The following is a 24094-nucleotide window of genomic DNA, read 5'->3' on the forward strand; positions in this document are numbered from 1 at the left end:
TCCCGTCTCCCCGTCACTGTCCTTCTCTCTTTCCTTTCCCTTTTACTTCCACTTCTCATCTTCCTCTCCTTCCCTAGCTCTCCTCCTTCCATAAATGTGGACTATTAATTGACTCTCCAAGGACCTGCCCTAAGTGAGGGAACTTGGCTCTGACTTGGGGGGGCTTCTCAGGGATCTCAGTTCCTGCCCCTTCTGAGCTCTAATTTCTTAGTCATCCTCCTGAGTTCCCAAGACTTCTTCATACCTAGAGTGGGCATGCGCCTTTCTCCCTTCTACCCCCACACAATTCACCACTTATCTGAGCAAATTTGAGTGGGTTTCAGACCTGGCTGCAAACAGCTTCTGAGAATTAACCTACCAAAAGCGTGATGCCATGGGGAAGGGAGCTGGAGTGTGTGGCACTTCATTTCCATGCTGTCACCTGGAGCCGCTGGCTCTTCTGATAAAGGTCCTCCAGCACCCCCTTGATGGCCTCAGAGCCTCTGTTATTGCGGCCTCTTTCCGGCTTCATCCCACCCGCAGCATCTGGGCACAGCTAACTATATCATAGAAGACATCAAGTTATAAATGACTTGCCTTTTTTTCCCCCCACATTCTTGTTCAAGTTGTCAACTTGTGTGCTTGGAAGGTATTTTTAAATGTTTGCTTTTGTTTTGCGGGATGTGGGTGACCTCACTCACTGTTTAGCGATGCCAGGAGAGGAGAGGGGCCTTGACGTTGGCACTTGGGGGCCTGGGTGTTTTTGGGCTCTGGCCCAAGGGAGTGGGTGTGCAGCCTGCTTTAAAGCCATCATGCTGTACTTTGCTCTCTCCTCTGAGTCAGAGTCGTGTGCTGTCTAAAATAGGTGGTGAGTGTGGGCAGGGCAGTCCAAACACAAATACAATTCATCGAATGTATTCCCAGGGAGAGCATGACCCCTCATCTAAAGCCACAGTGAACCTCCTTTTGGTTTGTGTAAGGGTCGGATTGAGCGTGTAAACCTCCTGAATTGACTAGTTCAAATCAGCCCTGGTGATCCACGCATACAGCCCCAGGCTTTGTCCTTTGGGAGACGGGAACAAGCAGAACAAGTGGGAGCAAGACCGAACATCTGGACCAAAGGCACGCACATGCCTGTGTCTGGACTTTCCTGATAAACCGTATAGAGCGTGTGGTTCCCTAAGGATGCACACGCTTCCTAATGTAGCTCCAGACTGAGGCACATTAGCGGGTTTTACACTTTTAGAACATGTGTTTGGAGATGAGGAAACCTCCCTCACCCCACACACTTGTATGAACATGTTCTCATGATGTTCATGTGATGTGAATGCTTGACCAGTAGCTCATGCTGGCATAGGAGAAATTAGCTGAGTTCTCCATCTGCCTGTGGCCCCTCGTGCTCAGCTGGCTGCATTTTAGATCACTGACAGGGTCATCCCATGACTTGCAGCAATCTCATGAGAGACCCAGGGAGGGGAGCCTTCTGACTTAAAAAGACCACGTGGTGATGAGTGGACTTCAGGCAACTGGCATCTGTATTGTATCAGAGTGGGGAATCGACCCCTTTTCTCTAGTGCAAAGAGGGTAGGGGGAATAGTTGTCTAGAAACACTGCAAAACCCTGGTGCAGGAAAAGCTAGGGATTTCCAGGAATTACATGTGCCCATTGCCTGTTGTGTCAGAGAAAACTTTTAGAGCTCACTCTGAAGGAGGTGAGGAGGAAGGTCCCTGGACTAACACAATACTTACCTACCTCCCAGGCTTGGCACAGGCAGGTATGTGGCAGGTTATCCTTTAGCTTCTCTTTCTGTCCCATTTTTCTTGACCTTGCTCCTGGTTTTCACATCCCAACCCAGCACCATCTGTGCTGTAGACAACCGTCACTCTTGCTGCCCTCTTATATTCCTCATTTTTTTTTCTAGAATAAGTATTAGTCACTGTGTTAAGTCTTCTGAGAGAAGGAAATGGAAACCCACTCCAGTATTCTTGCCTGGAGAACTCCATGGGCAGAGGAGCCTGGCGGGCTACAGTCCATGGGGTCGCAAAGAGTCGGACACGACCAAGTCTTCTGAGATGATTCTAAGCTTTGCTGTCAACTGTGGAATAGAAGAATGTGTTTCCCTTTCAGTGACTATCATCAGAAGGGAAAGGGCCTGTGGAAAATAGGAGGACTTTTGTATTTTCTTGACACCACGAATCATGGTTTAAGGCTTGCTTGGCTAAAGGCAAAACCCCCAGCATATCGAACAAGAGACCAGAATCATAAAGTTATCCAAATAGAGGGGCTCAAATGATTCTTATGTGTTGCTGTTTTTATTAGTTTTTTAATTTCTTTTAATTTGCTTTTTTAAATTTTATTTTGTTTTAGTTCTTTTTTTTCCCCCAAGAATTTGACATTTTCCCTCTCTCTGGTGCCCGCAACTATGGAAGCAGCCTTGGCTGGCACATGGCATCTCTTCGGGACTCAAGAGTCACTACAGCTTCCAGGTAAGATTTCAGGTCCTGAGGGTCCCTGCCTCCTGCATTTTGGGAAGACATTATAAGTAACAAGAGAGCTACTAACAAACTACTTTGCTGTCAGATGGTAGTTGTTATATATACGGACAGCCTGAATCTCAGCTTGTTTTCACTTGTGAAGCCTGCCTCTGAGCCCCAGCCCCAAATACATACAGATTATATCATCCAATTGCCTTGTTACTTAAATTTGTTAACTTTTGAGAGCAATATCATGGAGACTCAGAAAAGGAAGATTCTAGGATTGTTAAACTTGCTAAAGGTTTTTACCAGTTCTCAAATGATTTCTGAAATGATCATATTTGGAGACATATTACACGCAACTTTTCTACCTCTTAGAACAGGAAATGGCCATTCCAAATGGTAATTAATGGTGCCAGGAAGTGAATCCTATTCTTGCTAGATGCAAACTCCTTAAAACTTCATTTACTTCAAAGTAATTGACCTGGACCTCTTTATTTACCTAAGTTAATGGTTCTTACCAGTGTCCCAGTGTTCACGGGATATATAGTAGGCATTTTCTTTTTTTTTATAAGGAGAAAAAAATATCGAGAAAGCGTAACTAGAGTTTGTTCTGAGTCTGCTCCTTTTTTTTTCTATCACAATTCTATCAATTCTCTTGCCAATATTTTCTGATTTCTTTCTTAGTTCCAAAGATTTTCTTCTAATTTATTCCACCCTCAAATTCCATGTCCTGCCAAGTAACAACGTCCCATTCTCCTCCCAGAGTCTTTCCCGTCAACTTCTAACTTCGCTTCCTCCTCATTTCTTTCATCCCATGACTTCTACACTTTCCCATAATCATAACTGGGTGGGCTTTCGCATCCATGGAACAGTGCGACTCAGTGGGAGATCTGATACATTCCCCAGTCCTTACAGTTTTCAGTAACCATATTCTGCATCCAGGTGGCCTGACATCCTCTTTACTTTTGAATGTTTTTTCCCAATCCCTTGACATTATGGAAGTTTTCTCAGCTTGCTCACAGAGGTGCTGCTGTGTCATAATATTCAAAGTTCTCTCCCATCTCCAACCTGTTCTCCTTCCTAATACCTTTTCCCCACCTGTACTCTGTTCTGACTTGTTTTTATTCTACATACCTGGTGTTTTCCTACCCCTTGCTGGAGAAGGCATCACAGTAAAGCTATCTAGATGGTCAGCCACCAGAAGCACACAGGATTTCACAAGACCATGATCCTAGGCCTAATTGGAGAATAAGGACATCTTACAGTTGCACATAAACATGTTCCCACTTTCATTTACATAAGTTTGTGTCACTTACTGGGCGTCCCTTGTGGCTCAGTTGGTAAAGAATCCGCCTGAAATGCGGGAGACCTGGGTTCCATCCCTGGGTTGGGAAGATTCCCCTGAAGAAGGGAATGGCTACCCACTCCAGTATTCTGGCCTGGAGAATTCCATGGACTGTATAGTCCATGGGGTCACAAAGAGTCAGACACAGCTGAGCATGTGTGAGTGTATGTGTGTGTGTGTGTGTGTGTATGTATGTCAGTAATTAGTAAAAAATTTTGCAAATTTTTAGATAATTAGATTGTATTTTGGGTTACTTCATCTTCAGAATTCATTTAATTGGCTTTTCCCCAGACTTTTAGTTAGAACTAAACAAAAGCTCTTGTAGACTAGAAAATCTATCATGATTTCATTGCAAGTTGGTTTCACAAGCAGAGACCTGGATTTGATCCCTGGGTCAGGAATAGTCCCTGGAGAAGGAAATGGCAACCCATTCCAGTATTCTTGCCTGGAAAATCCCATGGATGGAGGAGCCGACTGCAGTCCATGGGTCACAAAGGGTCGGACACGACTGACTTCACTTTCACTTTCATACTTGAAAATGAGCATCATTAGCTGAGTTTAAATACAATAGAACTATCAGAGAGCTTGACCCACTGGGCACACAGGAAAAAGTGTTTATTTAAGCAAGCTTCCAAAAATCAGTAAGTAGATGACATATTTGATGTGGCATTTGATAAATAACACAGATAAAATGAAAAGGGTTAATTATCCACAGTGATGACTAATGATAAAATAATGATAAAACATCCATGGCTTAAATATTTCTCTGTGTGGGTGGAAAAAATGACAAGGACAGAGCCTTTTGTGATGAATGTTCCAGCTGGTGAGACTGCCAGGTGGTTTTTGCGTCTCTGCTGAAAACTTTTTGGAAGGCTGGCTGTCTCAGAGGAAGTCAGCTCTGCTGTTAAAGATGCACGTGCGCATGCTCACTTGCTTCAGTTGTGTCTGACTCTTAGCGACTCCATGGTCTGTAGCCCACCAGGCTCCTCTGTCCATGGGATTCTGCAGGCAAGAATACTGGCATGGGTTGCCATGCCATCTTCCAGGGCATCTTCCTGACCCAGAGATTGAACTTGTGTCTCCTGCATTGCAGACAGATTATTTACCCACTGAGCTACCTGGGAAGCCCCTACTTTAAGGTAGTAGTTTACAAAAGACAGGGACTTTGTAAGTACAACATAGTAATAACCATGGCTTCCACCCATGATAATTAAATCAAAATATCCAGGGTGTCAGTGTACTGTCTTAAAGCTCCCAGCTGATTCTAATGTGTGGCCAGAGTTGAAAGGCATAGCTCTAGGCTTGATGACTTACATATTTTGAGGGTGGACAAGGAAATTTGTTTCAATTTCAGGATGGTGGACCAGCGTCTTTGTTCTTATAGCAAGGGCCTTAACTAATGATCCTATGTAAGAAGTGAAACTTTCAGTGAATCAGAAACCATGATAAATCCTAAAATATGGGATGTAGACTGCATTGATGCAAAAACACAGAGCCCAATCTAAAATGCTTATAGAAGCCTAATGCCCAGAAGGGGAAGGACCACTAAGACTCCATCCCCACAGGTGGCAGACCCCGGAAGCAGAAGGGTATCAAGGACAACTGACACATCGGTCCTCGGGGCACTGCTGCAGGAGGGGCCAGCAACTCATCCTCTACTGATCTCTTCCATCTGCTCTTGAGCCAAACAGCAGTGACAAAGTGTCAGCCTCCAGGTAGGAGTCATGGCCAGGGAGAACAGTTTAGACAGATATGGCCCTGTGCCAGAAGGAGGGAAATTGGGCAACAGACCTGAACACCCCAGAGAAATCTCACCCAGAGGCTTCTCCTTCTTCCTGGTCCCTGAGAAAAGGCCAGAGGACAATTTAGACCAGCAGTCTTCCCACGAATATGGAACAGAGGATGTCATTCATGCAATCCAGCAGAGAATCTCAACCATAGAGATCGCAGAGACAAGATCACCGCACATACGAGCAAGACCAACACTACAAAAGATGACAGACGCAACATGATGGATGAACCAACACTCAAGCAAGATAAGTAACAGAGCAAGCAAAGCAGAAATTAAGAATAAGCATATGTAGGTTTTTCTGACAGATGTGTGAGGATAGAGGAGTCACAAGTCAACTGGAGGTCAGGAAGATGAAAACTTGGCCTGTTTAATAAAATACTGAATAGGTAGATGTTTTTTTCTGAAGCCCAGTTTTTTTAAATAATAAAGACTAAGGAGTGAACTCTGGGAGTTGGTGATGGACAGGGAGGCCTGGCGCGCTGCAGTTCATGGGGTCGCAAATAGTCAGACATGACTGAGCAACTGAACTGGACTGAATGATGCCTTATAACCTGGTGACTAGTGATAGTTCATAAGTTCAGCATTTTACTTCTTGGAAAGCATCTAACAGTGTAAGACATTATAGAAAGTATTTTAAAGTATGAAATGTTTTCTGTAAATCTTTTTAAAAGGCTTGGTCTGTTTTGAAAAACTGACAATGAATGAAAAAAATCAAAAGAAAGAAAAATAAGCATCCCCCGACACCCTGCAAATACATAGGAAACATTTGATGATATTTTTGTTTTAAGTGCCTGGAATAAAATGGGATGAATTTTTCAAAGGCAGTAATAGTTTGTACAAGGACTTGTTTCATTTGATTTAGCACTAACTAAAATATTGTAAAAATATCATTTAAGAAATAGCCTAGCTTCTCCACCACTTCTCATACTGTTCCACTACGCCAGGCCGTAAAACATAAGCACACATTCTCCTGACCCCACCGAAGGAACCCAAAATACTTATTTTAAAGTGGCTGCTCAGAAAAAAGTGGCAAGATTTTCTTCCCTTAAGATGGGATGTCAGTGAACGCCAGCAGGTATCAACTTCTTTGATCAGGAATAAAGAACTCCACCTTCAGCAAATTCAGTTACTTTCCTAGTCCTTTCTAACCTATCATATAAAGCCTTTCTAGTGCCACATTTACTAATTATGATGGCTTTTTCTAGCAAGTAAATTTCCGTTTACTAATTATGATAGCTATTTCTGTCAAGGAAATTTCCCACCAGGCATGCTTGATCTATTTTTGTTTCTTAATTATATAGTATTTGTATTTTACATAACAGCATGAGTTTTTTTTTTTTTAATTCGTTCTTTGTTTTTTTAATACTTTAATGTGTTACTCACCAAGGCATATCGATCAAAAGGAGAACTGGCAAGAAGATCCTAAAACACTTTTTTTTTTTCCTGGCCACACAGCATGTGGGATGTGGGATCTTAGTTCTTCAACCAGGGATCAAACCTGTACCCCCTGCAGAGGAAGTGTGGAGTCTTAACCACTGGCCCGCCAGGGAAGTCTCCTAAAATATACATTTCTTAACATCTGAAAACATGTCAATTACATTTTCCATTAAATAAAATTCATTCAATTTTGGTGCTTATACAAGTACTTCTAGTGCCAATCTCTGACATGAGTTATATCCCTCAGTAAACATGTATTTTCAGAATACAAGTTCTATCAAAATAATATTTACCTAAATGTTGATTTTTTAAAATAAAAAATAGAAAGTTCTGAGGAAATGGAAGGTATGTTTATCAACAAAATTTATGTAGCTCATGCGGCTACATAGATTTCTTAAAGTCAGCAGTAAATTCACATTTTGCATTCAGTTATTTTTATCTGGAATTTTATAGAGATAGCGTCTCATAAAATCACGTCCTTCATGTTAGAAATGTCTTTTTTTTTTTTCTTCTTCTTTTTTTGGCATTGGGCTATGCAAAAGCTTCTAATGAAATATTTTCTCCAAACTAGTATTTTAATTTTTTACTTTTATGGAAAAATATAAAACCTTACCAGTCACTTATTATTACTAAACAAAAGTTAGATTACTACCAATTGCTCTTTTACTTTTGGTCTAAAAGAATTTTTTAAAGTTTAGACATCTCTGATGTTTTTGAATTGCACACCCATTGAAGACAGCTGGATAAAACACACTAGACAATTTAAAAAGACAATTCTTATTATCAGACTCATTTGGCATATCCTTTATGTCCAGAATAAAATCCACAGAAATAAAACTAATATAATTTTCAAAGAATTCGTACATGGTGGAGTCTTAAAACAAGGAACTTCTCATGACGGAAAGAATAGTTCTGTTCATCTTGCTGATCACAAGGATTTTTCCTCCTGGAGTAACTGAGTTTTTGGGTGTCTCAGTGGGACTTTGGTTTGCAGGAAAGCTTGCATACAGGGCCAGATCTTATTGGTTTCTGTTCCAGAAAATGTTTCCAACTCTCCCTTTTTCTGATAATATTCCAGGACCGGTTTCATTTGGTCTTGGTAAACCTTCATTCTTTTGCTAACTGTCTCAGGTTTATCGTCTACACGCTTAATGAGAGGCTCTCCAGTCACATTGTCCACACCGACCACTTTGGGAGGGTTAAATCCGAGGTTATAGACCCGGCCACTGGCTGGATGAACCCAGCGAGCCTCGAGGCATTGCCGAATGACCTCACATGGCACATTCAGGTTCATCACCAAGTGGACCTGATGGACTCTGTCCAGGGCTTCAGCCTGTGCAAGTGTCCTGGGGAAACCACACAACAGCCAGTTATACTGGGTGACATTTTTCAGCGCCTGGAGCAACAGCCGAATCATGAGGTCGTCCAGGATGAGCTTCCCCTGGTCCCTGAGGGTCTTGGCCAGCACCCGGATTTCCGTGTCCCTTCGCGTGTTGTCTCGGACCAGATCCCCACTGGAGAAGGTCTGCAGCTGGAAGTGTTTGGTAACGCGCAGTGCCAGGGTGTGCTTGCCGGAGCCGGGGCACCCACCATCACAGAGTGCAAGAGCTGCCTCGATGGGCCCATGGCTGCCAAGAGAAGCCGGGACCACGGAGACGGTTGGGCCGCTGGGCAGACACCAGCTGCGTCTGCGCACTCGCCCCCGCCTCCACTGCCCGGCATCCAGGGCAGTGCCCCGAAGATGCGCTGCTTCAGAGGGTGCGACCCACGGCTGAGGGACGGTATGGAAGAAGGCACGTGTGTATGGAACGATTGGGTCAAGACATTCCCCCCAGGAGGGTGTACAGGTGGAGGAGATGGGAAGTCTGAAAGGAAAATGAAATGAAGTGTAGATTCAGAAGTTACGCTGTTCACAGGAGAAAAAGGAGAGAAGGGAGGGATACAGTATTTAAAGAGAAAATGAAAGGGACTTCCCTGGCGGCTCAGTAGTTAAGTCTTCTTCCTCTCACTGCCGAGGGCCTGGGTTCAATCCCTGGTCTGGGAACTAAGATCCCACATGCCCACGTGGCCAAAAAAAAAAAAAAGATAATTAAAGACAAGAATTTCCCAGAGTTAAAGATGGTACAAGTCACAGGAATAGATAGTGGAACAGTTCAGAGCATCTAGAAGCAAATGTCAGCAAAATTGTTTTGTAGGCCTCTCACACTCCACTGGTGGGGTGTCCTCACAGCTTGTTTGGAAGGCAACTTGGCAATGGCTATTTTTTTAAGAAATTGCTTCTTCGTGTCTTCCTTAGACAAACACTCTCATGTGGCAAGAAGGCACATACACGATGTTCATTTCAGCCTTATTTGTAACAGCAAAAAAATTGTTAACAATTTAGCTGTGTATTAGAGAACAGCTAAGGGAACCTGTGGAATACCACCCAGCAGGTAAAAAGACAGATCTATGTTCTAACATGAAAAGATTTCTGATATTGTAAATGCAAAAAGTTTCAGATTGATACAATTTAGGTTAAAGAACGGTGTAATTTATGGTTAAATATATTTAATAAGTGAACTGGGAAGCTGGGTTTCTAGCGGTGGATGGACATGATTTTTACTTTTAGACAATTGTTTCGTTTGCAAGATGGCGAGCAGTTGGCTATTTCAGTAGACCAACAAAGAGGTGAGAAAGTACACGAATTTTAATTTCTTCAATGTAAGTGAGATTGAGCATCTTTTCATGTTTTATGGGCCATTTATGGCAGTGGCACCCCACTCCAGTGTTCTTTCCTGGAGAATCCCAGGGACGGGGGAGCCTGGTGGGCTGCCGTCTCTGGGGTCGCACAGAGTTGGACACGACTGAAGCGACTTAGCAGCAGCAGCAGCATACTACTTCTCCATGGAGAATTTTTAAATTGACAGTTACCTGCTGATCATTTCCTTGGAAAAATACTTCGGGTTTGGTTTATGCAACAAGGTGTGAAACAGGTGGACAGTTTTGTCCTGGGTGGTCCAAGTACAGACTGAGCGTCACATGGGACTTCTCTAATTGGAGGTTGCTGACCCACCAGCCCTGCATCCACTCCCTTCTCTAACCATTCTTGAGCCACTTCATTTCTGAAAAAAGACCCATAAAAATGATGCGGTGGCTGGCTCTCATTCTATAAGCAAGCAAGAAAGCTACTTCCAGAAAAAAGGCTTTGAGAGTAGAAATCTAATTTCTGTATTTGTATTTTATGGCAGCAAAGTAGAATGGCTGCCCTAATTTCCCAGACTTGAAAAAAACTTGTTTCTGCTATTTTGGATCTTTAAGTTAGTCATATAATCTCTTTTATTGTTGCTATATCCAAAAGAGTTAAACTGGATGCATCAGGTGATTCAAAAGGTAGATGAATATTTAATAGAAATTTAGCTCATATCTTCGAGCAAAAGGACAAAAAGAATCATGCTATGATTTGAATCAGTATTTTGCATAATACTAATTGCTTTGCATAATAAAGTTGCACAGGATGACTGTCTTGTAGGATTATTAATTATATACACAAAAAGTAATACTGCCAAGGCCTTTCTATCCTACCAGATAGATTTAGACTTCTGGTATATTTAAGCTTTAATTGAGATATCTAATTTGGTACCAGTCTCTGATCCCAGAATATTTCAGAGGTGCATCTGTGGAGTGTGGGTAGGGTTCACTTGGCTATAGGTGTGAGTACGGTGTAGCTCGGAGCAGAAACAGTGAACGTTGGTCTGCTGGTAACAGTCCCACTCTGGAAGCACACTGAGTCACTTTGGCCTCCCGGGGATTACCTCATCCCTTCCTCTTTTTCCAGACTAATACCAAACAAGTCACTTGGGACAAAGGGTTATCAAGCTTATTCTTAATAGCAGATGGTAAGAGATTCTTTGATGAAATACATATAAACTAGTATGAGCCAAGTAATATAGACAATACATTTAACAAAAAGCCTCTGGGGCCAAGCAGATGTGATTGTGGAAGTTTGTGGAAGCTTTCTAGGTTTTTTTTTTTCACAGTAATGGAAGCCAAATGGTATAGCAGTAAAAGAAAAACAGCAGGGACTCCTCAGATGATGCCTGTTTTTACAGTACTAGTCATTTTGAAGTGAAAACTTCAAAGAAAATTTCTAGGGAGAGTTACCAGTTTAGGGTATCCAAGGAGACAGAACTGAAAGTCACAGAGAGGCTAAGCAGTGAGATAATCATTCATTCATTGATTCAGCAAACTTTAATCAGGCATTTATCTGTGTGACTAGTTGTTCTAAGCACAGAGGATGCAGCCCATGAAATAGAATGAATCCTGAGTGTCCCTGTGATGTGACCTTCTCATGGGTCTCTCAGGCCACTGTTTCCCAAGGTGTGACAATTGCTCCTCTGGGGAATGGAACATGATTTTAGGTCTCAATGAAAGAAAAGTTATGACCAACCTAGACAGCATATTAAAAAGCAGCGACATTACTTTGCCAACAAAGGTCTGTCTAGTCAACACTATGGTTTTCCAGTGGTCATATATGGATGTGAGAGTTGGACTATAAAGAAAGCTCAGCGCTGAAGAATTGATGCTTTTGAACTGTGGTGTTGGAGAAGACTCTTGAGAGTCCCTTGGACTGCAAGGAGATCCAACCAGTCTATCCTAAAGGAGATCAGTCCTGGGTGTTCATTGGTAGGACTGATGTTGAAGCTGAAACTCCAATACTTTGGCCACCTCATGCGAAGAGTTGACTCATTGGATAAAAACCCACATGCTGGGAGGGATTGGAGGCAGGAGGAGAAGGGGACGACAGAGGATGAGATGGCTGGGTGGCATCACCGACTCAATGCACATGAGTTTGGGTGAACTCTGGGAGTTGGTGATGGACAGGGAGGCCTGGCGTGCTGCGATTCATGGGGTCACAAAGAGTCGGACATGACTGAGCGACTGAACTGATAATTATTTAGGTCTGATTCCTTAGAGGAGAAGGAAATGGCAACCCACTCCAGTATTCTTGCCTGGAGAATGCCATGGACAGAGGAGCCTGGCAGGCCATGGTCTATAGGGTTGCAGAGAGTCAGAGAGCGGTTCCTTGGAAAGCAGAGCCAGACAATGATATGTGGCTGCTGCTTTGTTAGGTGGTACAGTGCCAAGCAGCAGAAATGAGAGACTCGCGAGACACAGGAGTGAGGCAGGGAAGGAGGGAGAGAAACTGGAGCAGGTGTAACTGAGCTGGTTTCCACCCAGTGTTCCTGGTTGCTCTGTCTTAAGAATCAGCCTGTGCAAAGCTGCATCTCAGGACAGTCTTTTTGGAGTGAAGAAAAGAGGATGGATTTATCAACAATTTCCATCTCCATTTGGCAATGCTTTGACCACAGGATGTCAGTTCCTCTGCAGATATGGGCTGTGCACATCTGGGCTCTGGATCAAGATCCCTTGTGCCCCGCACCTCTGAGTGAACAGGGAAGTCAGGGATGGGAGATGGGAGATGCGTGGCCTGGACACGGGGCTGGGCTCTGAGCAGGGCACCTGCAAGGCCTGGGAACTGGCTGCTGCAGAGGCAGTTGGCACAGGAGGCGGGAGCCCGAGAGGACCTGCAGTGGTGTAGGTGTGTCATACAGTAACTCTTGCCCCATGACTTACAAACAGTCTGAAGGTACTTACTTATAGAACAAGGATGATGAGAAGGAAATAATTCATGGAAATTTAAAAAGAAATGACCTCAGTTTATTACCGACCCCATGGACTGTAGCCTACCAGGCTCCTCTGTCCATGGGATTTTCCAGGCAAGAGTACTGAAGTGGGTTGCCATTTCCTTCTCCAGGGGATCTTCCCAACCCAGGGATTGAACCTGGGTCTCCCGCATTCCAGGCGGATGCTTTACCATCTGAGCCACCAGGGAAGCCCTATTACCTGAAAAGGGAGGATAATAGTAGTTCTTACCCATAGGGTTGTTGCAATGACAGAATGATTTCAGGAAGCTAGTATTTGTAGAGCATGTAAAATATATGTGGCTTATAAAAGCCACTATGTGGATGTTTGTTTAAAAGAAGAAAATACTTAGCCACATGAGCTTTGATGGTTTCTGAAACTAAACATTACATTTGCCTCTAAGCTTTCTAGCAGTTAAGGAAAAGGGAAATATGGTAGGTTTCCTAATTTGCATTATCTGATCCAAGTGAGCCTGCTAATTCTGAAAGACAGCTGCCAAAAATCTACCTGTTATGAAAACCCAAAGGGAGTTGATCCCAAGAGACATTAAAAAGCAGACTAAGTAATGTTCTCAAAATGATTACTTAAGTAAGATGTGCTGAGGAATGTCTCACATGACTAATTCTTTTGCTGATATTTTATCAGACACAGCGATTTTCTGGGAGCTAAGGTAAAGAGGTTAAGACTTGTGGCTTTCTGATGTGCTACCTTGAATCAGTGGTTCTTAAGCAGGGGCAGCTTGCGTCCCCAGGGACATTTGACAATGTCTGGTGATATTTTTGGTTGTCACAACTTGGGGTTGGATAGTGGCGATGCTACTGCTACCCAAAGGATGGAGGCCAGGGATGATGTTTATATTGCATGGGATGTACATATTACTGAAGCAATTTGCTGCTGTCTGAAATTCACGTTTGGGAGCCCGATGTTTAAATTTGTGAACTCTCATAGCTACACTTCCTACAGTGCGCAGAATGGCCCTCCACAACACAGGATTATCAGGCCGAAAATGTGAATAGTCCTGAAAGGGAGAAACTCTGCCCTAAATGAGTACAGATCCATGCACGCTTTCCCAGAGCAAGGCAGACATAGTATGAACATTAAAATATCTTTTCCTTACTCAGACTTTTGTCTGAGATTAGTCAGCTGACAACTTCAGGTCAAAACCTTCAACCTCAGCCTAGCTTTTTTATATGCAAGATGCTGACAGAAGCTTGAGTTGTGTCTCCAACAAGTAGCAAAGTGGGCCTTGCATGGGAAGCTTCTTGAACATTCCCATTGTTCTTTTTTTAAAAAAATATTTCTTTATTTGGCTGTGCTGGGTCTTAGTTGCAGCCTGCAGGATCTTCAGTCTTTGTTATGGTGTGTGGGTTTTTAAATTGTAGCATATGGGATCCTTTTTTTTTTTTTTTTTTAGTTGCAGCACGTGGGGCCTTAGTCGTGACACATGGGATCTGGTTCCCAGGCCACAGATCAAATCCGGGTCAATGCACGAAGTCTTAGCTACTCAACCACCAGGAAAGTCCCCCATTGCTCTTTAACTGTCTCCTCGTACCAATAATTTGGTGCTTAATCACCTCGTGCCTCATCTGGTTACTTGGAGAGATTTATTGCATAAGCACTCAGCTAATCTGATGTCAAACAAGGTGATATGGGCAGCAAGAAAGAGGCAAGAAATAGAGCCTGCAGTGTCTGAGGGGCTTATATATTCAAGGGAAAGAGACTTGGAAGGCATTGGCAATCTTGTCTCCATATAAGAGTAAGTAAAGTTCCATGGTTGACTGGGTGACAAGCTGGGACAGAGCTGAGTGAAGTCCACTTTCCAGTCCATTCTCTTATCCCGGCTGTGTGGGTGGGCCATGGTTGGGCTCCAGAAAGATGTGGTCTTTCCATGGAGAAAGCCCAGGCAGGCCTACAGCCCTGAAAGAGGATAATGGGAAAGACTTGGTAGGAAGTCAAGATTTTAATCCCTGTCCTCTACTTTTCTAATGACCTATCACCAAGGTTCATATACTGCTTTCTGTGGTTTTATTAGACACTCCTTCATGTGTGAGCATGCTCAGTTGCTTCAGTTGTGTCTGACTCTGTGCGACGCTATGGACTGTAGCCCGCCAGGCTCCTCAGTCCATGGGATTCTCCAGGCAAGTCTACTGGAGTGGATTGTCATGCCCTCCTCCACAAAGAGATCCAACCAGTCCATTCTGAAGGAGATCAGCCCTGGGGTTTCTTTGGAAGGAATGATGCTAAAGCTGAAACTCCAGTACTTTGGCCACCTCATGCAAAGAGTTGACTCATTGGAAAAGACTGTGATGCTGGGAAGGATTGGGGGCAGGAGGAGAAGGGGACGACCGAGGATGAGATGGCTGGATGGCATCACTGACTCGATGCACATGAGTCTGAGTGAACTCCAGGAGCTGGTGATGGACAGGGAGGCCTGGCGTGCTGTGATTCGTGGGGTCGAAAAGAGTTGGACACACCTGAGCGACTGAACTCAGGACTGAACTCAATGTACCAATGCTGACTTCTTAGCTGTAACAAATGTATCATGGTTGTGTAAGATATTAAAAACGGGGCAAACAGGATGATGGGATATAGGAAAATTCTGTACTACTTATACAAAGTGAAAGTGAAAGAATCAGTCACTCAGTCATGTCTACTCTCTGTGACCCCATGGACTGTAGTTCACCAGGTTCCTCTGTCCATGAAATTCCAGGCAAGAATAGAGTGGGTTGCCATTCCCTTTTCCAGGGGATCTTCTCAACCTAGGGATCAAATCCAGACCTTTTGCATTGCAGGCAGATTTTTCACCATCTGAGTCACCAAGGAAGCCCCCCTTTCTATAATTCTACATTATTCCATCCAAAAAAGGTTGTTTTTTAAAGAGTGACTGTATGTCATCAAGAACTCTCCAATGCAAAATGAAGCCAACGAGAAATCCTCTGTGCCTTTGGGGGTCATATCTGACCCAGGAATTGAACCTGTGTCTCCCGCATCCCTTGCATTGCAGGTAGATTCTTTAAACTCTGAGCCACCAGGGAAGCCCCCTTTGTGTAACAGAAGCCAAATAATCCACCCCTGATATACACCACAAACAAAATATTTCCCAGCTAGAGCTGGGAAGGATCCCAACTTAAACTTCCTCCTGAAAATATCAGTGAGTTTACCCCTCATCTCTACCCGATTCTCAGGTCTGGAATGACGTCAATAGAGATGACTGGGGTCTTCTGTTGTTCAGAGGATTTCTTTTGGATTCAGCAAACTACAGAAGTTGCATTACTAACAGAAAAGGCACAGAAAGGAAAATTCAGCTGCCAGCTGCTCTCCAGCTGAATTGCTAATGTTTAAGAAGGTGGAAAATGCTCTCAACTCCATGGGGGGCTCACCTGTGGTTCCACACACGTGTCATATCCTTAATCCACGTCCTTGGGGCATTCCCTAGTCATTTCATGGCTGTGGAGAGATGGTCCCTGCATTTCCAACTCCATGACTCAGTAAAGAAAGCTAAAGGCAGAACCATGCTTGATATGATGTAATGTAATAGCAGATGTTCATACCAATGACCCTGATTAACCCAGAAAGGATTCAATTGCATTTATTGTCCTCTGCTCAGAGGGCAGGGAACTTTATCATCTGCTTTTGAAGGCTTGCTGTGAAAAAAAAAATGCTGAAAATAGTGGGGTTTTTTTTGTGACTGAAGGGTTAGTTTCAATTTTCTGAAAAATTGACCTCCATGGTACACTTCCTTCTCCATTTGGGCTTGGAAATAAGGTACCACTGTACTTTCATAATGTGCTATGACTCCCAAAGTTACAGAGGATTTCTCGTTGGCTTCATTTTGCATTGGAGAGTTCTTGATGACATACAGTCACTCTTTAAAAACAACCTTTTTTGGATGGAATAATGTAGAATTATAGAAAGGGGAGCTTCCTTGGTGACTCAGATGGTGAAAAATCTGCCTGCAATGCAAAAGGTCTGGGTTTGATCCCTAGGTTGAGAAGATCCCCTGGAAAAGGGAATGGCAACCCACTCTATTCTTGCCTGGAATTTCATGGACAGAGGAACCTGGTGAACTACAGTCCATGGGGTCACAGAGAGTCAGACATGACTGAGTGACTGATTCTTTCACTTTCACTTTGTATAAGTAGTACAGAATTTTCCTATATCCCATCATCCTGTTTGCCCCGTTTTTAATATCTTACACAACCACGATACATTTGTTACAACTAAGAAGTCAGCATTGGTACATTATATTAACTAAATTCCAGACTTTGAATTTCACCGTCTTTTGGATTAACGTCCTCTTTCTGTTCCAGATTCCATTCCAGGCACCCACATTTCGTTTCGTTGTCCTGTTTCTGCAGGCTCCTCTGGTCTGACAGTTTCTCAGTCTTTCCTTGTTTTTTTGTGACTTTGACAATCCTGAGAAATTGGAAGTTATCCTGTAGAATGGGTTTGTCTTTTGTTTTTCACATGATTATGTTTTGGAAAAGATACCAAAGAGGTAGAGTGCCCTTCTTGTTACATTATATCAGGGGTAGGGGGGATTCTAAAAAGGAGAGAGGTAAGGAGGAGCTAATTATCCTTTTTGATGTTTCCTATGTTCTCTTTCTACTGGCTGTCCCTCTGGTTATTCTTTCTATCTACCCTTTTCTCCAGCCCCTGTCCCTTGACTTCCCACCTTCCCAGGTGTAGGTGAGTCTTCAGACTAAGTACCTAATAATCAGTGAGAACGTCCGGGATGGCCACACCAGCCCTCTAGAGACAGTGCAAAGCCCTGTAGGACTGAGGCTAATAGGGTTCCAACTCCCGAGTTCCAAACTCAAATGGCTTACAGCTCAAACTTGTCATGTTTCAAGCTAACCTTCTACCAGGCTGTTCTTCCATTAATGTTCCTAACTTCAGTAGCCATCCGTAGCCAAAGTCAGAAACCTAGGAGCTGTCTTGAGTCCTACCTTTCTCTCCTGCCGAAAATCATGTCTTGTTATTCTTTTTTCCTAAATAACTTAATTCTTCTATTTCTCTCTAGCTCCATGCCACCACTAGCACCCAAGTTGTATTAACATCCAAGTTGCTGTCGCACGTGCTTAGCTGGACTCCCAACCCCCAGTCTTGCCTGCTGCCATCTCCCTTTCTTCCATTCTGCAGGCGAGAGAAATCTAGTCATATTACTTCCCCAGCTCAACCTTTCCCTCTAGTCTTAGGACAAAATCTGAGCTTCTGACAAAATTCACTAAACCCCCAAAGCCCTCTTTTGCTAGTGTCTCTAGTCTCACTTCCTCCCCTCTTTGTCTCCACCTTTATGGACCAATCATAACCAGTTTCTTTCGCTTTCCCAAATACACCATGCTCCCTGAGTTCAGAGGCCTTCACACGTGCTCTTCTGCCTTCTCAGAATCTCTCCGAGTCCAGCTTCAGTCAGGCTTTGACTTGTAGTTGAAATACTCCTTTCTGTGCAACAAGAACTCTGGCAGAGACTTTCTTCTTGACCAAACTTTAGACAGCCTCCTCTGAGCCATTTTTTGGACTAGACCTTGTCCTTGGGCCCTATTCTTGGCCTGCTGAAGGCCGTTTTCACAGGAATCCTGTTAAGTGAGTTTAGTGAGAATTCCCCACTTCCTTGGTGTCCTACCACTTTTGATATCTGATCAGTTTCCTCTGGTCGCTGAGACGGTGAAGAATCTGCCTGTACTGCTGGAGACCTGGGTACAGTCCTTGGGTTAGGACGATCCCTGGAGAAGAGAATGACTACCCACTCCAGTATTCTTGCCTGGAGAATTCCATGGACAGAGGAGCCTGGCAGGCTATAGTCCATAGGATGGCAAAGAGTCAGGCATGACTGAATGACTTTCACTTCACTTCTTCAGGTTCCTCATCCCCCACCCTTGATGTCTCAGTCCCTGGCCTGCCTTTAGCAAAAATCCTGTTAGAGCAAGTTAGCCAGAATCCTTAATCCTTGAGGTGTCCGCTTAGTGATTTTCCATCCACTGACCCCCTCACTCTGCTTGTTGCCCGTGAATCCCTACCTGTCTCTGCTGTATTTGGACTTCGGCTCAGTTTTATACTGAGGTCTCTTTGCCCTACTGTAGTAGTTCCGGAGTAACATCTGCTTGTAGTGCCTATAGCTAGTGTCTGGCTTGGTTTCTTTTTTGCAAGTCCCTGACCACTAGACTCGGTTACGACTCCTGCCCTACCCCTCTTCTGCTTGCCTTATCCTGATTCTCAGTATACTTGATTGTAACTTCTATAATTGTGTTTTTTCTTACCAAACCACACGTGTCCTGAGAACATGGATTAGGACTTATACGTGTCAGACAGTCATTGTTTGTGAAGTAATGGAACAGATTTTCAGAGTTGCTGACTCGCTCGTATGGAACGAGCACGAAGGCAGTTTCAGGTTGTGTGGGTCCATTCTGCAGGTAGTAGGGTGGACCGTCGCCTAGGTGGACTGAATCTGTGTCTACCTCTGTACCATTGGGCAGCTTTTTCTTGGGTTGGGTCTGCCCTGAAGCAGAAATACTGAGCTGACTTTCCCTAGCATGGTTGCCAGGTGAAACTGGCACCTGCCTAATCTGTCCATTCATTCAGGCAGACTCTTATCAAGAGTGCCTAAAACCCACGCCTGCACGTTTCTGTGCTTGTTTACCCATTGTTCTATTAGCAACCCCATGGACTGCAGCCTACCAGCCTCCTCCATCCATGGGATTTTCCAGGCAAGAATACTGGAGTGGGGTGCCATTGCCTTCTCCAACCACAAAAAATAGGCTAGACCTAAATTAATCAAATTTAATGCTCAGGCACAAAAGAGGATTAAGTTCTTTATTTAACCCAACCACTACTCATTTACATTTGTCTGGTTATTTATCTCATCAATGCTGGGAAGTAATTGATTTTGATATGTTTCGGCACACTGACAGTATCAGACACATTTGGCGGCTCTCTGCTATCATGAAACAGGCATGGCAGATAATTTTCAAGCAGCAATAGCTTCATTTTCTAATGTATTTTAACAAAACTTGGTGTGGGCAAACGAAACAGTGGTTCCATTAAGTGAAAGTTATCTTTTGTTAAGCAAATTGGTTAACAGCAAAAGGCTCTCATTAATATTGATATGAAGGGACCAGAGGGACCACCTGCGACTTCTTCACAGACCACCAGTACTGCCCTCTGAAGTGGGGAAGGTCTCATGGAAACTCTTGTGATTCATGAGGCGGTGTAATAGTTTTGAATGTTCGTGGCAAAGAGAATTCTGTAACCTCGCTGGCAAACCCTTCTAGGTGCTGCTGCTGCCGCCAAGTCGCTTCAGTCGTGTCTGACTCTGTGTGACCCCAGAGACGGTAGCCCACCAGGCTCCCCTGTCACTGGGATTCTCCAGGCAAGAACACTGGAGTGGGTTGCCATTTCCTTCTCCAATGCAGGAAAGTGAAAAGTGAAAGTGAAGTCGCTCAGTCATGTCTGACTCCTAGCAACCCCATGGACTGCAGCCTACCAGGCTCCTCCGTCCATGGGATTTTCCAGGCAAGAGTACTGGAATGGGGTGCCATCGCCTTCTAGGTGCTAGTTAATGCTGATTCTAGGAAACCTGAGTATATTGATTTTTCACTTAAATTCTTCAGGCTACAGGTAAAACCTAACTCCATTTCTCTTTGTGCAATGTAGGAGGAAACAAAAGCCTAAAGATGGTAAATTACTTGCCCGTAATCTTAGCTAGTAAGTGGTAGACTTAGATTTGCACCCAGGTCTGTCTAACTCTGCAACACCCACTTTTTTGTTCTTAACCATGGCACTGCCTTGCCCAGTTAGTGAGACTGTTAAGTAAACAAGATCATTCAGTTTCTTGTTAACTTCAATTCAAGATAGCGCCCACTATTGGCCATAAACCCATGTGAATCCCGCTCTGTGTCCAGGGCTCAGGTCAGTGTGAGGCAACTCACAGGCTCCCTCTGGAAATACTGGGAAAAAAGACTGCAGTGCTGCATGGCTCAGTGTGCTTCAGGAGCAAACCACAGAGCTCTAGCATTGAATATCCCAGGCCTTTGGAGCAATTTCAGACTTCGTCCGTGCATGCGTGCTCAGTTGATTCAATCGTGTCTGACTCTGTGAGACCCTACAGACTGTAGCCCTCCATGCTTCTTTGTCCATGGGATTCTCCAGGCAAGAATACCGGAGTGGGTTGCCGTGCCCTTATCCAGGGGAATCTTGCTAACCCAGGGATCGAACACGTATCTCTTATATCTCCTGCATTGGTAGCTGGGTTCTTTACCACTAGTGCCACCTGGGAAATCCTTTACACTTCATATTACCCCGTAAGTTTAGTGCTGATATTTGAAAAGTCATAAAGGCTAATCTAAGTTCTGTTCAGTCGCTCAATCGTATCCGACTCTTTGCGACCCCATGGACTGCAGCACACCAGGCCTCCTTCTTTGTTGCCAACTCCTGGAGTTCACTCAAACTCACATCCATTGAGTCGGTGATGCCAACCAACCATCTCATTCTCTGTCATCCCCTTCTCCTCCTGCCTTCAATCTTTCCCAGCATCAGAGTCTTTTCTAATAAGTCAGTTCTATGCATCAGGTGGCCAAATTATTGGAATTTCAGCTTTAGCATCAGTCCTTCTAATGAATATTCAGGACTGATTTTCTTTAGGATTGACTGGTTTGATCTCCTTGCAGTCAAAGGGACTCTCAAGAGTCTTCTCCAACACCACAGTTTAAAAGCATCAATTCTTCGGCATTCAGCTTTCTTTATGGTCCAGCTCTCATATCCATACATGACTACTGGAAAAGCCATAGCTTTGACTAGATGGACCTTTGTTGGCAAAGTGATGTCTCTGCTTTTTAATATGCTGTCTAGGTTGGTCATAGTTTTTCTTCCAAGGAGCAAGCATGTTTTCATTTCATGGCTGCAGTCATCATCTGCAGTGATTTTGGAACCCCCCAAATAAAGTCTTTCACTGTTTCCACTTTTTCCCCATCTATTTGCCATGAAGTGATGGAACCAGATGCCATGATCTTATTTTTCTGAATGTTGAGCTTTAAGCCAACTTTCTCACTCTCCTCTTTCACTTTCATCAAGAGGCTCTTTAGTTCTTCACTTTCTGCCATAAGGGTGGTGTTACCTGCATATCTGAGGTTATTGATATTTCTCCCTGTAATCTTGATTCCAGCTTGTGCTTCATCTAGCCCAGCGTTTCTCATGATGTACTCTGCATAGAAGTTAAATGAGCAGGGTGACAATATACAGCCTTGACGTAGTCCTTTTCCTATCTGGAAACAGTCTGTTGTTCCATGTCCAGTTCTAACTGTTGCTTCCTGACCTGCATACAGATTTCTCAGGACACAGGTCAGGTGGTCTGGTATTCCCATCTCTTTCAGAATTTTCCATAGTTTGTTGTGGTCCACAGAGTCAAAGGCTTTGGCATAGTCAATAAAGCAGAAGTAGTTGTTTTTCTGGAACTCTCTCACTTTTTCGATGATACAACAGATGTTGGCAATTTGATCTCTTGTTCCTCTGCCTTTTCTAAATCCAGCTTGAACATCTGGAAGTTCACGGTTCATGTACAATTGGGGCCTGGCTTGAAGAATTTTGAGCATTACCTTACTAGCATGTGAGATGAGTGCAATTGTGTGGTAGTTTGAACATTCTTTGGCATTACCTTTCTTTGGGAATGGAATGAAAACTGACATTTTCCAGTTCTGTAGCCACTGCTGAGTTTTCCAAATTTGCTGGCATATTGAGTGCAGCACTTTCACAGCATCATCTTTCAGGATTTGAAGTAGCTCAACTGGAATTCCATCACCTCAACTAACTTTCCTCATAGTGATGCTTCCTAAGGCCCACTTGACTTTGAATTCCAGGATGTCTGGCTCTAGGTTGGTGATCACACCATTGTGATTATCTGGGTCATAAAGATCTTTTTTGTATAGTTCTTCCGTGTATTCTTGCCACCTCTTCTTAATATCTTCTGCTTCTGTAGGTCCATACCATTTCTGTCCTTTATTGAGCCATCTTTGCATGAAATGTTCCTTTGGTATCTTTAGTTTTCTTGAAGAGATCTCTAGACTTTCCCATTCTATTGTTTTCCTCTATTTCTTTGCATTGATCGCTAATCTAGGTTGGAGACTAGTAACTCTGTCTCACATCCCTTGTTTGTAGAATGAGGGTAATAGTAGTTCTTGTAGGATCAATGCCATATTACACATGAAAATGTTGGTACAGGGTTGAGGGGATAGCAAAATCTTAATAAAGCTTAGGTATGAAAAATATATTTAAATCGTTGCTATTATTTTTGCTTTTATGATTATAAACAACATGAGAACTGAGTGTTTATACACAGCTGAATAAGCAGTATGTGAGGTTCCTGACTGACCAGTGACTAAGCTGGTAAAAGATGGTGACTCCGGCAGCTACTGCTGCAGTGCGTATGTTTACGTAGATGCCTACACACCTTGAGAAGTCTTTGCATTAGTGTAACTCTTCCCAGAATTACATCCACTCTTGTAAAGAATGTTAGTATCTACTAACATAATATTTATTGTATTTACCTCTTGTCTCCAAAGCCTTACTTTGCAGTACTTTCATTTACCATATAGTTCTTGGGTTTCTCTCTTTCATTTCATCCTGGGATTGTTTAGTTTAGTCTTGCATTTATTCTTCATATTTTTAACCATCCTTCTTACTGAATTGTTCTTCCTCTTCTCACTCCTTTTTCATAGTTTTATTAATTTCATACTATGACCTTTTCTGTAATCTTGCATTAGCAGTTCTTACGTATAGGTCATTGGAGGTTTTTTAATACTTTTTAAAAGTTCATTTTTATTGGAGTATAATTGCTTTTCAATGTTGTGTTAGTTTCTGCTGTATGGCACAGTGAATCAGTTATATGTACACATATATTTCCTCCTTTTTGGATTTCCTTCCCATTTAGGTCACTACGGAGCTCTGAGTAGAGTTTCTTGTGCTATGCAGTAGGTTCTTATTAGTTATCTGTTTTATACATCAGTTCAGTTCAGTTCAGTCGCTCAGTTGTGTCCGACTCTTTGCGACCCCATGAATCGCAGCACGCCAGGCCTCCCTGTCCATCATCAACTCCCGGAGTTCACTCAGACTCACGTCCATCGAGTCCGTGATGCCATCCAGCCATCTCATCCTCGGTCATCCCCTTCTCCTCCTGCCCCCAATCCCTCCCAGCATCAGAGTCTTTTCCAATGAGTCAACTCTTCGCATGAGGTGGCCAAAGTACTGGAGTTTCAGCTTTAGCATCATTCCTTCCAAAGAACACCCAGGACTGATCTCCTTTAGGATGGACTGGTTGGATCTCCTTGCAGTCCAAGGGACTCTCAAGAGTCTTCTCCAACACCACAGTTCAAAAGCATCAATTCTTCAGCA

General features: G+C 43.5%; 1 protein-coding gene, 1 non-coding gene and 1 pseudogene across 2 annotated transcripts in view; all 3 read right to left on the reverse strand.

Moving 5' to 3' along the window:
* The window catches only part of LOC120853755 (transcription factor Sp2-like), a 12204-nt gene extending 11693 nt beyond the window's left edge, over positions 1–511 (reverse strand). Inside the window, 1 exon segment of the mRNA XM_040227665.1 lies at positions 422–511. Within this exon segment, the coding sequence (XP_040083599.1) occupies positions 422–511 (90 nt within the window).
* A 7447-nt stretch (positions 512–7958) lies between these two features.
* Positions 7959–8656, reverse strand: LOC120853756 (annotated as a pseudogene).
* Positions 8657–12830: 4174 nt separating this feature from the next.
* Positions 12831–12902, reverse strand: TRNAS-GGA. The gene has a single exon. It is a non-coding gene; the product is annotated as a tRNA-Ser (tRNA).
* Between the last annotated feature and the right edge of the window lie 11192 nt (positions 12903–24094).

This window comes from Oryx dammah, unplaced genomic scaffold, assembly GCF_014754425.2.
Source record: "Oryx dammah isolate SB20612 unplaced genomic scaffold, SCBI_Odam_1.1 HiC_scaffold_26, whole genome shotgun sequence".
Classification (NCBI taxonomy): domain Eukaryota; kingdom Metazoa; phylum Chordata; class Mammalia; order Artiodactyla; family Bovidae; genus Oryx; species Oryx dammah.